This window comes from Cyanistes caeruleus, chromosome 5 (genome assembly GCF_971803275.1).
Source record: "Cyanistes caeruleus chromosome 5, bCyaCae1.hap1.1, whole genome shotgun sequence".
NCBI lineage: Eukaryota > Metazoa > Chordata > Aves > Passeriformes > Paridae > Cyanistes > Cyanistes caeruleus.
The window spans coordinates 9,620,536-9,634,953 of NC_141705.1; the positions used below are offsets into that span (position 1 = coordinate 9,620,536).

A 14,418-nucleotide genomic window follows, 5' to 3' on the forward strand; every position below is an offset into this window, starting at 1 on the left:
CAGGAGTAGATTTGCCAAGCTAGGGGAAAATCCTATTTTTGAAAAATTAAGGGAAAAAAATCCTTTAATGAGTTTTGATAGGAAAAATGACAAGTATTAACAAGAATCAGGAAAAGTAGCAGTTAAATGGCCAAGCTATGCAAGATGTTCACAAATCTTCAAGATGAACTCAGCAGTAATTAAGGGGAATAAAAGCTTGAGAAAAAATGCTGGAGAGTACTTGAACTTGTTTTTAGCTCACTAATGTCTGTGATCCTTGCTGATGGTGTTGGTACAAGTATAAACTGGGCAGATGTGAGCCCAGTGATCACTGCCCTTCCTATAGAGTCAAGGCCAGGATGAGAAGTCCCAGTGAGGAGCAGGATGTGTTAGTTCTGCCTCAGCATTGCACTGATGCAGTTGTTTGATGGGGCATGGGTACAGTAAACCTTCTTCTGCCCAGGATATCACATGGATTCTCCTGTCCATCTCCCACAGCCTGCACGACGTATGTAGAACTTCTGGGAAGGAAGGGAGTGTGCAAGCAAAGAAAATCGATGGGGTAGCTCAGAGACATAATGGGAAAGCACTTTGAGTAGTGCTCCTGTGTGCAAAGACAGAACACAAAGACATCAAGAACAGGAAGTAAAATGCAATGAATAAAGTTAAAGAGAAATGCATTGAGACACAAGTGGTGGCTTGGAGAATCAGATTGTACAGGTAGGAGTAGTGCAAAGCAACAGAAATTACTAGAGAAGCACAGAGCAATGCCATGTGCTCAGGGAAAGCAGCACTGCTGCCATCACCACAGGGGGCAGGGATGCAGAGATGGACATGTGGGGTCCAGGGACTTCCTCTGCCTGGTGTGAGAGAAGGGAAACTTGCAGGAAGCCGAGTGAAAATCAAATGACAGTGTGATTCTTGTGTGGTAAGAACAGAATAAGTGGCATACAGGGTGTTTTGGAATTCCAGCATGCTGGGATTACAGGTCATAACAAAAATACAGCAGTGCTTAACATACATGAAAGTAGAAACCTACCTATATTAAACTGTGGCCAAATTGTTTTAGTAACACATAGCCTGATAAAACAGATACTAATAATTCATAGAACATTGAAAGCATCATCCTGAATTCACTACTTTCTTTAGGCTGAAAGTTTCTTAAGGCTGAAAGTTCCTTTAGTCACCTCCCATGTGATGCAATAGCTGTACTTGATTAGCAAAAAGTAAATGTGGAGGGAAGGAAGCAGCACAGGAAAACAGATACAGCCCCTGCCTTCTGAGGGCACAGAGGTGAAGGCAGCAGCAGAGAATGGGGTTTTATGCAAGTTCTCCAGGGAACGGCAAGGCTTTCCCATGAAAAGCCTTCTTGACCTGAGGCCAAAGACTTTAACAAAGAAGAGACTTCTGCTCCTGATACTACCTTTTTTTCTTCTCTTTTCTTCCCTCAAGAAAAAGAGGGTTGGTGAGTGATCTAAGATTAAAGGTGCAGTATTACAATTTTGGGGCATTATGTCAGTTGTGAGAGATCAGACTGAGAATTAGGGAAAAAAAGTCAATTCAGAGGCATTACTAGAAACCCCGTTATTAGAAAACCCAGACATAATCTTTGATAAACCCACGAATATTTGCCAAGCAAAAGAAATTCCCCAGTGCATATGAAAGCTTAAGAGACAGCAGGCAGTGCTCTGAGCATGATAAAAAATTAAAACCTGGGGTAGTATGTCCTGCAGAGCTAAAACGCTGATCCCCAGGGAGCTGCAATGAGAGCCAAGCAGCAGCCCAGTTCTGGGGGAGAAAAAGAGGTAAAATCTGCCACAGATTGTGTAGTTTTGCTGCAGGTGTACAGCATGGGCCAGGAGAGAAGGGCTGGCAGGGAGGGCTCCTTGGCAGGGGGAGCTGATGCTGCTGCAGCAGGAGATCATCAGCCTGAAAGGAAAATTGGGCTCTTGCAGAGTTGGATGCTGTGTGCAAGCCAGTGTGAAGTTAGCAATACTGAAAGGGATTCACAGTCAGGAGACAGTAAACAAAGATGAAATTCAGGGTTAGAGCTGTACATTTATCCCTGCAGAGGGAAGATGGCAACAAGCACACACAACAAATGGGGAAAGTTAAAGTTTGCTTGCTAGGTTAAAAGACTGTGTGTCATCCTCCTGAATCCATTTGTGGGGGAAGATTATTGCTGTATTCAGGAAGTCTGAGGAGCAAGGAGATTACTTAGCAAAGTAACATAAAGTATGCAGAGGACTCAGTTTTTAGCTATGATTCTGAGAAAACTAAAATGACCTTTTAATGGTCAATTTACTGTCAGCTCAGGCACTGGCATTGCTGCCCAGCACTCCTTGGAGATACACACCCTGTGGATGATGCTGTGTCCGACACCAGTGTCCCAGCCTTCCACTCCAGGCACTGGGACAGTCACAAAGGGAAGACAGATGCAAACAAGTCTGTGGCCAAATCCAAGCTCTGCCCACCTGTTCCTACAGCTCTACCTGCTTGCTCTCAGAAATATAAGCCTCAGAAACACCCAGAGCCTTGCCCTGATTTGCTTCCAAGCCGGGCTGCAGCTCTGGGAAGGCTTCTTTCAGAGTCTTTCTTACAGGGAAAATCTACCAGAAGCCGTAAGTGATGAGGGGTGGAGAGGACAGCAGCTGCCTTTCATTGTGGTGCTGTGCTGGCTGGATTGTGTCCAGGCATTTTGTTAGCACTGCCTACAGGTACCACTATCCCTACCACTAGCAAATCTTCTCTGAAGCATTAATATGAGTTACTTAAATCTCTTCTGCTTTTCTATTTAGCCTGTTTTGAGTTGCCAAGCAGCTTATTACTCTTTGCACTAAACCCAGAGCAGCTGTGCAAGTGACCCCCAGCCCATGCATCCAGCTCTGGGATGGCAGGCACCAGCCACTTGTGAGTTTGGATTTTGAAATGGTTTGTGAAACCCCCCATCATGTCCTGGTCACCAGTGGACTGCTCCTGCTGAGCCCAGCTGTGTGGCTGTGGCTGGGATCATCTCCAGCGAGCTGCTGCATGGTCAAGCCCAGAGCTACATCACTCTGGTGTGGGGGGAATTTTGCCTCTAGCTTCAGTCAGCATTTCCAAGTCCTGTTAAACCTGAATAACCACAATCCAGGACTCTTGCTTCAAATAAATTGAGTGAAAATGAGGGTTCCCAAAGCTCTAGTGAAGTAAATTTGTCTCTTCAGCGTACTGCTTATGCACCAGGATGTTTTTTTCCTTTAAGAAAGAAATAGATGTATGGATTGCAGTTGACAATGTATCTACTCTTAATTTTTATACTTTCACACACCACTGCAGATACTAAAAGCTTGTGTGAAGGGTGCATTTACAGCTATTTGCTCCCAAGACTCTCACAGGGAGGTTTCAGTATGCAAAATTCCCAACCCTCCAATATACCAACAGCCAGCGACTGCCAGGTCACATCTGCATAAAAGTCACATTTGTTTTAAGTTAAACTTTGAAATCTTTAGTTAAACTAAAGTTAAACTTTGAAATCTATTTAATTACACTGGTGTAAAACCATTTGTGTAAAAACATTTTGCTTCTCTGTGCTTTAATTGAAATCTGATTTGCAGTGTTTTTTCTTTACGAAAGCTGAATCTGTTTAAGAGTATCCACATGGGTTTGCAATTGGTTTCAATAAATAGAATTAAAACCAGGTTTTGGTTAAATTGCTGCAAGTTTTAATGCAAACAGGGCCTCTGCAAAACTGAAAATCCCCCAATTATTCTGGAGCATTTCTCTCCCCTGTGAGACTGAACGTTTTCCATTAGCTTTCATGAGCGCAGTGTGGAGGTTCTCCAGTATCCAACCTTTTCCTGAAACAAGCAGCCTACTTTGAGTTTAGCAGCCTCTCCCCTGCCCCTGACTGGCTCTTGAGCTTCCAATCAGGCACAGAGGAAACATTTAAACACGCAGCCCCCTTGCTCAGCCTCCCGGGCTCTGCTGAGAGCAGGAATCAGCCATGCAACTCAGCCCAGGTAAGGCCACACTTCACCATCCCCGTTGCAGCCATGTTACATTTAACAGGTTTTTCCCGTCTAAGTACCCTGATTTACTCTTTGTCCCCTCACTGCACGAAGAAAGGGGGAGAGCAAACCCCTCCCGTGCCCCAGGAAGGCAAAGGAATGGTGAGAGCAACTTGCACACAGCTGCAGCTTCACCTGGTACAGCTCCCAGCAGCAGCTTTCCTGGATGAGAGCTGAGGGCTGGGGTGGGAGAGGCTGGGGATGGGAATATGAAAGCTGCCAGCTGCTGTTGAGCCAGCCCAGGTCCTTATCCCACCTCTGCACAAGGCTGGTGAGGATTCTTTGGGCATGTGGCAGCTCCCCCGCTCACCCTGGGGTGCAGCTGGGTGCTTCTTCACCAGCACTGTGTAATGCAGGGCTGCCACCCACGGGTGAACAGATCCTTTGAAAATCCACGGGAGTGTGCACCTCCTAAAAACCTCCTCTCTTCCATTTCCACATGCTGTTAAATTGCCCCGATGCCTTAAGTGTAATCCTCTGGCTGTTCCCTGTGCCCAGGAATTACTCAACATGGCATGCTGGATCCTTAGCTGCAGGACAGTTTTTCCAGTTGTTTGTTTTGAAAGCTCTTAAGAGCAATATGCTATCAGCTGAGGTTTCTAATTAACTCTGAATAGCTAGTCTGCTGCCACTCAAGTATAATTCTCATTAGCATCTCAGCTAACAAGCTTCAGTGTTTGCCCTCCTAATTAGCTTCTAGTTAGAAGTCTTTCCCTATCCTAAGATGTGCTGTTGTTAATTGCAGCTCCAATTGCTTTTACAGCAGAGTCCTGAGAGATTGCTAAAGCTCTGGTTTATATATCCTGGTAGAGATCAGTGTCTGGGATACTCACAGCCACAGGACCTATATTCTCCTCTAGGTGTGTGTCTTTACCACAAGTTATGCAAAGAGAGGGGGGGACAGAGCCACAGCTTTTAAAATGAATGAGGAAGTATTTTGTCTTTCAAACAGCTGGTAGAACTCGAAATGAGTCTGCTTAAAGCCAAGTACAACTTTCACAGCTAATGCTGCATAAATGGCTTTCCAGGGTGTTTTTCATACAATGGCTGCTTTTCTGTGCCGTGGGTTTCTGAGGGTTCCCGAGTGCCCCATCGCTGCTGATCTCCAAAGCCGCTGTCTTTGCCTGTTGCCCGCACACAGAACCTGTCAGCTTGGCTGTTCCTTCTGGGCTGCTGGCTCAGGATGGTATTTCTGTGGAATGCTCAGTTTAATGTATGCCTGCGAGCTGCATTAACCCCTCAGTCCCCAGGGCTTGGGAGCACGGGGGTGTCAGTGGGCTCAGAGCCCCAGGGGACTGAGGGGTCCCACTGGAGCAGGCAGAGGAGAAAGGTGTGCTGAGTTTTCACTGAAGCTGTCCTCGTTCCGTGGAGGTAAATCTGTTCTGTGCCTTTTCAAGTCACACATTTTCTTCTCAAAGAGGGGGAAAATATTGCTCAGCCTGTGAAGGCTTTCTATGGGCTGTTCACTCCAGACGTGCCCAGGGCCCTCCTAAACTGAAACCCATTTTTTGCTGGTTTAACACATCCCCTGCATCCTGCTGCTCGGTGAAGGATAAGAAGAGGCCTGTGCTGAAACCAAATACTGAATTTTATCATGGGGTGCCTGGATCCTTCTACCTTGGTAACTCTTTCCTTCTCTTTTTCGAGATTGAGGGGTAAGGTTTTGATGTTACCAAGATGAAGTTAAGAAGGTTAAGGCGAGTCTTTATTTGTCTTGACAGAATGACTGTAATCCTGTGAAGCTTTCTCGTGCTTCAGAAGGTTCTAGAGGATCCTTGCATGCAAGCTGAGTCCCCCTGAAGCAACGTGCAGGTGTAAGGATGTGCCCCATCAGTCCAATTATAGTATCCAATTATGTTCTAGAAAGAGAGAAATTCTGGTAATGAATATGCTTATGGTTCATAACTCATTAAAATTTTAATTTAAGTATGGCCTACCCACACTAATAGCAATAGATTTAATTAGTCATAGGTCTTTCAAATCTGCTTTAGAAAAACACGTAAGAGCTTCAGATGGACCTGAGGTAGCTGGGCAAGTTGAAAGGGTGAGAGTGTATTTACACAATGTTGCATGTCTGGTGCCGGTCATATCAAGTCTAATATTTTGATATTATGATTCATTATAATTTTTTTAGCTGTAAAAAGAAAATCAGAATTTAAAACACAGTCCATGATGAGAAGCTGACTTTCTTGATCTGACTTCCTGTATCCAATTAATGTGTTTGAAAGTGGGAGTAATGATGGTGAACAAATCTCACTGTTTGAATCTATTTTAGTTATGTATCAAAGAGGCATATTTAAATGAGCTGCTTAACCTCTGTTATCTGCAAAACTGGATTCCGAAGCATAAATATGTCATTTACTGTGCTGTACTTTAGTTACAGATGGCACCATAAATTGAACCACATGATATGATAAAACTTCTTTTAGAAGCTTTAAAGTAAAATTTGAGTTTGGGTTTAGGGAAAGAAAAGAAATATTTCCAAAGAGGGATCTGTAGAGTAAGTCATAAATACAGATTATGACAAGGGATTGATCAAAGGTAGCAGAAAGAAAAATTCAGAACAAAGGGTTATTTTGGTAAAGCAGAGAAAGGCATGAAGCACTTAAGTGAAAATTTATAGATATACAATCAATGTCCAGCTATGGAGGGGCTTTACTTTCAGGGGAAAAAACTCCAAACCAATCAAAAGAACCCTTTCAGATCAAAATTGTGCAGATGTTACCACCATGTTAGTGTGAGCTGTCAGACATGAATCTGTATGTCCTGCATATTTTATCCATTTATGATAATAAAGTAATTCCTTCTTCTAATGTCCACTTTGTGAGGAATTTGAGGCTCTTAATTTCTGGGGGAAAATCCACCAAAGAGCAGCACCAGAGTCTGGGCTGCAACAGCTACTGCTCCTGCAAACTGCTGAACAACTGCTGATAAAGCCAAGAGTGGAGGGCGTCTCATGATCTCTATCCTCTTTTATATGGTCTGCCCTATTTTTGTTATCAAACCAGTTTATGCAATGCTGGCTTATTGCCAGATTTGTCACATAAAGTGTTTTTCTTGATGTGATTATAAGCTAAATTGGTGTCATGATCTTTTTTCTTAAGGCAAGCAATAAATTAAATTGTGGGATAGAAGAAAGGTGACAAAGTACCATTTATGCTGACAGCATAGAAAGAATAATGTTGAAACCGCTCATAAACACGCTGATTGAGAATTCCCTCTACCTTGACTCCATTTGGTTCAGAAAATGTTCGTGAAGTTTTTTGAGTCTGGAAATGGAAAGGATCTTACAATCCCAATAGTTCTTTTTTCTAGCAGGGCTGTGATCCAGGCTGTTTCTTGCAGCAGAACAGCCTTTCTGCACTGATCGTTAGAGAGGGCATCCCCTTAATTATTTATACTACACATACCAGGTGTGCTGATTATGAAATTTCCCTTGAGGCTCCAGAAGGAAGTGAAATCCTAGTAAATGCATGAGATAGTGGAACAATGCTAGAATCTCCTGGATGAAAATCAGTCATCCATGTCAGTGATCCTCCTTACGGTGGTTTTTAGGAAGCATTACAAAAGCTAATCTTCTTAGGATAGTCATCCAAGCTATCCTGGAGGTGTGAAAAAACTGCCCTTCCAGGGAGCTTCAGCTCTCTTGTGGGAAACAAAGGAAAAAGAGGCTAAAGGAATACATTTCTTGTCTCAGGGAGGCATGGAGGTGGCAGTGTTGATGTTGACTGTGTTTGTAATTGGTACCATTGCACAGTGATGACTGAAACATGGTCATGAAACTGTCTGGAAAAATCTCCATCAAAATTCTGGCTGAGAAAATATGAGGAGTCTGTTTTGGAAATATGGGCTGCCCTTGCCTTGCCAAGTGGAGCAATTTAATTTGGAGGGGAGACTTGTATTTGTTTGAGACGCTTTTTATCCAGAGAGATCAGTGAAGCCCAAGGGAAGAATGGGATTTTCTGCAGAGGTAAATGGAGAAATACCAAAGATACTGAACTGAGAAAAGGAGAAAGACCTTGATGTGAGAGACAACAGGGAAAGCAACGCAGGAATGTGAAACAACATAAAATTGTTCTATGATTCTGTGATTTAATGTAATGGGGAAAAGACAATGCTGATTTTAACCCAGAGCAATGTGCAATGACCACGACAAACTCAGTTCTCTTGTCTCTGTGCCAACAATACAATTTTTAAGAGGTGGAATAGGTAAATATATGAATGATTATATGAATTTTGCTGTTCAAAGGAGCAGCTAAAAGGGTAAGATACTTGCAGAGAACAGGCAGCTGATCAACAGGTGAGAAGACTTTATAACATGAGCTCAAAGAAGCTTGTATCCTCTTCTATCAAAAGGTTTGAGGAGGACTCTGAAAAGCTGGTGTTGTTCAGTAGAAGAGCAGAATGATGTTAGGAGTGCAAAGACATCTTTCAGAAAGTGGAGGTTGTGTTTGAACAGAGAAAATAGAAAGGAGCATACAGGCAAGTTAAATAAGGCAAGTTAAACAAGGCAGGCAAATCAATTCTGAGGAGCAACTTGCAAAACTCATAGAAACAATGAGAAAACCCCTTGAAACACATGAAGGGTAGGGAGCCTGTCCATCAGCAGGCTTGATAGGCAATTGCAGTGCAATAAGAGCACTCAAAGTACAGAGGGCTGTTACAGCAAGGCTAAATAAGTCTTTGCTTTGCTGTTCATTATAAAACATCTCAGGGAGCTCTCTTTTCTGGAGAATTTTGGTATCTGAAAGCATCTGAAATTGTGTTTTAAACTGAAGTGTCAGCAGAACAGGTTTAGAACAATTGGATAAATGCGTAATACTATTGATAAAAATAGGTGGTAGCCATGGTAGCCACCCAAGAGTCCCAAATGTGGAGTTTCTAAATTAATGGTTTCCTTTGATATGAACTAAATAATTTATGTGGCAAGTAAAGGTGGCAAATGCAACTGATGTTTAAAGGGCTGGGTACACTTGTAAATCAAGCTTGCCTTGGTCAAATTTATGGAAAATAAAATGAAGGCTTGTAAATATGATATTGGCTCAATGTAAAAATGAACTTTGTGGAAGGAAGCTGTCACATATCTGTGTACTTTGAAGCCTAGCAGCCCTTGTGCAGAGGTGATTCAGCCCATAAGGCATAGCTGGACTTCCAAGGTCCCTTATCAATAGTCATCAAACCCCCTAAACAGTCAAGAAATAAAAGGGGGAATGTGTTCCTGTAGTTTTGAACTGATAATGGTTCTAATTAGGTAAAGGTAAAATAGAGGGTGGGATTGAGTCATCCTTTTTCAAATTGCAGGACAACACCAGGTGGCAAGAATCTCTGTTGGTTTCTCTATTGTTAAATTATTTACTAAAGCTCTAGGGAAAAAAGGAGAATTGACAAACTCAGTAAGAAATTTTCAAGGTAGGTTAAAATTAAAACTGGCTGTGAATATTCTCCATTTTCTCACCTAATCTAGACATCTGAAATGTAATGCAGAAAGGGAAAAGAACTGTACATGGGCATCCACAGAGATGTCACTATTCAGGAAAATATCTTGTTGTCATTGTGAGTAGTTCCTGGAAGGTATCAGCTCTATCCTTAGAAGTGATCAGGATGATAAAATAGGATGTAAAACATGTTAAAGAAGACCTAAAATAAAACCAAAAAAAGGTTTGTGTGTAAATCCACAATATGCCCAAGTGTTGCACAGTGTAATAATTGTCTTGAATACAGAAGGAGAAATAGGACATATGAAAGCTGCAAGGATGGTCATAGGCACAGAAGGGTTTCTCTGCCAAGAGATTTAAACACAGGTTGGAAAGGACCCCTGAGATCACCATGTCCAGACTCTACTCCTGCTGGCACCACAGCACACAGCTTTTTCATGTGTTTCATGTGTTTCTCAAATGCTGCCAGAGAACTGTCTGGTCCCTGAATGCATAAAGCTTGTTCAGCTCTGCCTACATGTCAGTAGACAGCTGTCCTACTCTTGTTACACCACCTATTGTGCATTCCCCCCTTGTTCAGCAGTGTCACTCATCCTGAAAACTGAGCTAGATTCTAAAACATTTTTTTTTGGGTTGCATCTGAATTATCTATCATACCCACTGAAAAGCTGCCCAATTTTCCCTTCCCCTGTCTCTTTTATGTTTGTGAAAATCCTTTTTCATATTTATTTTGACATCAGGGAGGGGAAATTTTTTGAGTTTTGGCATCTGTGGGACATATGGGGAGAGGTAAGCATGTAAAGTGTCTGATGTCTCTGCTGTTTCCCATAGTCCTCATTAAAGGAAGGAAGGTACAGAGGAATTTTTTGCTCATACTGTTCAGAGAGATGGTTGAGGTAATCATTGGGAGAGAAGAGTTCATGGTTGTTTCTGTTGCAGAATAATTGGGCTGACAAAATCCCTCATACAGCCATAGTTAAAGGAATTCTTCCCTTTTGTTATATCAGTTTTCCTTACTTTGAGAAATAATTCCATACCATTGAACTCCCTTTTTTCCCATACTAAAAATCGAGTCTGTGCAATAATGACTCAGTCATAACAAAAGCAGTACCTCATTGTAGCCAGATACAATTTTAATTGAGGATGTCTGTTTTAAGTGGCCCAAAATTTGTTCTATAGTCCATGTAGGAAAAAAATCCTTCATTTTCATTGCTTGATGCATGTTATTTTCTTGCTTTTAAAGTTATTGAAACATCACAAATCAGTGGGAGATGCCTTCAGTGATCCACATAACCATTTAACATCAAATATTTCAATATTACAATATAATATATTACAATACATCCTAGAGACTGTTCTCTGGGAGCCAGGGGAACTGGGAAGGCTCTGGGCACTCTCTGACTGAGACTAGGACTGTCAGAAGAGAAAAGCTGAGGTGCTGCCCTGGTCTATGCAAAAGATATTTGCAAGTCTGATGCTGCTTCTTGTTTGAAGCACACAGGTTTATCTTGGTTAGTGCTCAGAAAAGGCATCCATTTGGATCAAATCAAATAATATTTAGAATTTGATGTATTTGTTTGAGAGGCCAGACCAGTCTCCTGATGAACCACCCTTTCTGTCAAGGGACATAGCTTAAATCTGAGTAGAAACTGTCTTTTTTTAGCATTCATTGGGAGTTTCTGCTTCTTAGGGCTACTGAGTGCTGTACCAGCAATCTCATGTGGAGCATCTTTGGCGACTGACCTAGACAGAGTGTGAAGTAGAGGGGATATTTTTTCAGATTTTAGCTGTATTTTGCAACCACAGAAGTGACAGTGTGGTTGAAGCTCTGCAGGGAATGTCCATCTCGCTGGGATATCTGCCTGGCAGCTGGGCTGAGGGGTTTGAAGGTGGTGTGGGCTGGCGTGAACGACGGGCTGGTGAGTGCTGTGTGCGACTGTTGGATTTTCCTCATGTGGTCTTTGCTTCCTTCCATATTTTGGGAGAATGGTGGAGGTTGGTCTGAGAAAACAAACACTGCCAGATTGTGGGGAGTTAAATCAATGCTGAGCTCCAGTGCCAAGCAGGGAAATTCTCAACTGAGATGTGAAAGAGAAGAAAGGACACAACGAGAGCTTCCTTGCCTCTGAGTAAGGGGTGGAGGTGGCACCAGCCTTGGGTGGCAGCCCGTGCTGGGGGAGTGACACAGTGGGCACAAAGGCTTTCCTCACAGCGGGGTTCAGAGGAAAGTGATGGTGTGTGCAGCAGGGTTTTCTGCAGTCTGGATTCTCTTTCTTTGTGGTGCAGAACACACACTGACAGAAAATACAGCAACTGCTGTGGATATCGGGCAAGCTCTGATCTGCACCTTGGGGTGCTGTGGGGAAAAAAAGCCCTGAGCTCAGATATCCCCTGTGGGGTGTGGATCCATCCTGTGAAATGCCCATGGGAAATCCCTCTCAACAGGCAGAGGGTACAGCTCATTCAAGCTGAGCATATTTAGAGAGAGTTCTAGTTACAAAAGCACAACCTAACCCTGACTTAGGGCCAATAAAACTGCGCTCTGTATTGGCATGTGGTATAATTAATTTTTGGATATTTGATTAAATAATGTGATAGTGCAAAGAGAATTGGCTGGCATTGCTCTCCAAAAGACAAAAGCAATATTAAACTTTGTAATGCTCCCACACCACTGCAAATGCAGAAAAAACAGCTGCAGCAAGCCACTGGAGACACAACAGTGTGTTATTCTGTAGCCATCAGGTGCTTGGCTGGACGGACCATAAGCTGTGTCTGTGTCCTTATGTTCAGACTTGGCAAAATCCAGAATTCACTCTTCTTTTTCCTTAGGACGATTAAAAAAACAAAACAACAACACTTTAAAAAAGGAGCTTAATCTCTGTGCAACTGTGTACTTTTTCCTAACACAAGTCTCCCCAACACTTTGTGATGCTCTAGATGCAGGATATCAAATTCCAGCAGCAGGTGTGTTCAGAGCTGTGGGGGTCCAGTGAGGAGGTTGTGTTCCTTGGCAGAGATTTTTTAATTATCACCTTGCTAAGGTGAGTGGGAAATTCTGTCTAAAAATCATCAGGGTGGAATGACAGAGAATTTTACCTCTAGCTTTCTTAATCTGTGGGAGGAAGTTTAGGGCACTTGCTGTTCTTTTTTAATGCTGCTGGATAAACTAATGACTGTGTCACCGAGATAAGTCTGAAACCTAAATCCAAGTTTTGTGTCAGATTTTATTTCTGAATGGGCCTGAAACAAATTCCAGAGATCTTGTACATCTACTTACAAAAATATCTTGCTAAATATCTAAAATGAATTGCAAATATTTCTATTTACTCAGCCTATTCATCTATCCTTATTTAGAGGGACACCTCTGTTTTATCAAAAAGTGCTACTTTTCTACCTCATACCTCCTATTTTTAGGGCTAGTCTGTTTCTGTGAGATTTTTTTTTTTCTCAAAATACTTATTTGCAACTTCCAAATAGTGCTGCCTGCTCTTCTTTCAAATACAGATCTAAAGAATTGGAAGAAACAACGAATTTGAAGAAAATCAGGCTCACAATATTTAAAAACGCACGTGTGGACTTGCTCTTTTAATTAAAGCCTTTTTCCTAACAATGAAATGTACAGCTAGCTGATACTTTATTATGCTGGGTTGTGATAAAAACACACTGGCTAATAGCTACTCTGATCTGTTAGCCAGTGTGTTTTTAACAGCTACTCTAAAAATTTCTTTAAGAAATGCCTTTAGTTAAACTTTTGCAGCTAAGCTCTGAGGATGAAGAAGGAGCAAGAAGCTAACTAGGCACACAATTGTTGGGAAAACTTAGAAACTTTCTATAGTGTATGGTACTGCAGAGAGTTTTATGATCTGCTTAGCCAAGGAGCCCAGACTCTTTTTAACCTCAGCTTAAACAAACGCTTAAAAATTCAAGGTAAAAGCACTTTGGTGGTGATAAGAGAGATTTTAGTTTGATATTTTAACCCTAAAATAAGGTTGGCACTTCAAATGGTGGGAACAGATGTTGTTTGCAGGATCTGGTTCCCTCCACAGTCCTTCTCTTGGTGTCTGCCCAGACTCCTGGAGACCCTTTTTCCACCTGTGTCCCCATGCCAGCTCTCACGCTGCATCCCATGAGAGCTCCCACACTCTGCAAGCTCCAAACCCGGCCAGGTGAGTCAAACCTGCCCCTGCTGCTCAGGTCTGAGCTCACAGCCTTGCACTTGCTGCTTAAGATACAAATGATTGGTGTGGTGGTTTTCATATAATAACTTAATGGTTTTAATACTCATCTCAGAAGTGGTCGAACTTGGGTTTGGGTCCTCCTTCTCCCAAGGGATATTCAAATCCACCTGTCCCTTCCCAGGCTGTAGGCAACCTCTCAGCCCTTCCTATTGAAGTTGTGCCATGGTGCAGGGAAGGATTCGCAGACCCGGAGAGGAGAAGCAAGTGAGGGCCTGACTGCTGCCTACCTAAAGGGAGGTGGGGAGCAGGTATCTGGCAGCATTCCCGAGGCTGCTTACTATAAAATTTGCATTAAAACATCTCTGGATAAAAATCAAAACCAGCCCTGGAGGCAGAGTCCAAACCCAGTGCCTCTATCCACGGGGAGAGGATGCAACCACCTTGCCCTGGCAGCTGGTGCTGTTTTGGTGCCACCCCAGCCACACCCTCATCCCCCAGCCACATCTTTAAATGGAACTGGGAGTGACTGCTCCCTCACACCGACACCAGAGCCAGCTGAGGAGGGCTGGCCGTGCCCACGACTCCCCAGACCCGAGGGGGCTGCACAGGCATCAGTGCTGAGAAGTTCAGCTTGGCCACAATGTTTGGATCTCAGCATGGAGGAAGGAAAACTTGAGGTACCCAAATGTTTTGGTGAAAAAGTTGGTTCCTGTGGACTGTTAGGATGGAGGAGGGGAGAAGTCATGGCTCATTTAGGTCTGCATTTTAGACTTGGAA

At 42.9% G+C, this 14,418-nt stretch overlaps 1 protein-coding gene and 1 long non-coding RNA gene across 4 annotated transcripts in view; both read left to right on the forward strand.

Moving 5' to 3' along the window:
• Nucleotides 1–3,936: 3,936 nt before the first annotated feature.
• The window catches only part of MSANTD1 (Myb/SANT DNA binding domain containing 1), a 45,088-nt gene continuing 34,606 nt past the window's right edge, over nt 3,937–14,418 (forward strand). For 2 of the 3 annotated variants that reach the window (XM_023925586.2, XM_086889515.1), the window contains exon 1: nt 14,178–14,318. Coding sequence is in view for 1 of the 3 variants with exons in the window: in XM_086889512.1 (XP_086745638.1) it covers nt 3,965–3,980 (16 nt within the window). In the remaining 2 variants the exon portion in view is untranslated. Of the gene's footprint in view, nt 3,981–14,177; nt 14,319–14,418 lie in introns of those variants that run through there. The other variant, XM_086889512.1, reaches the window with a different exon arrangement.
• On the forward strand, nt 4,812–6,847 carry LOC147652921 (uncharacterized). The gene is made up of 3 exons (XR_015286916.1): nt 4,812–4,888; nt 5,580–5,649; nt 5,750–6,847. It is a non-coding gene; the product is annotated as an uncharacterized LOC147652921 (long non-coding RNA).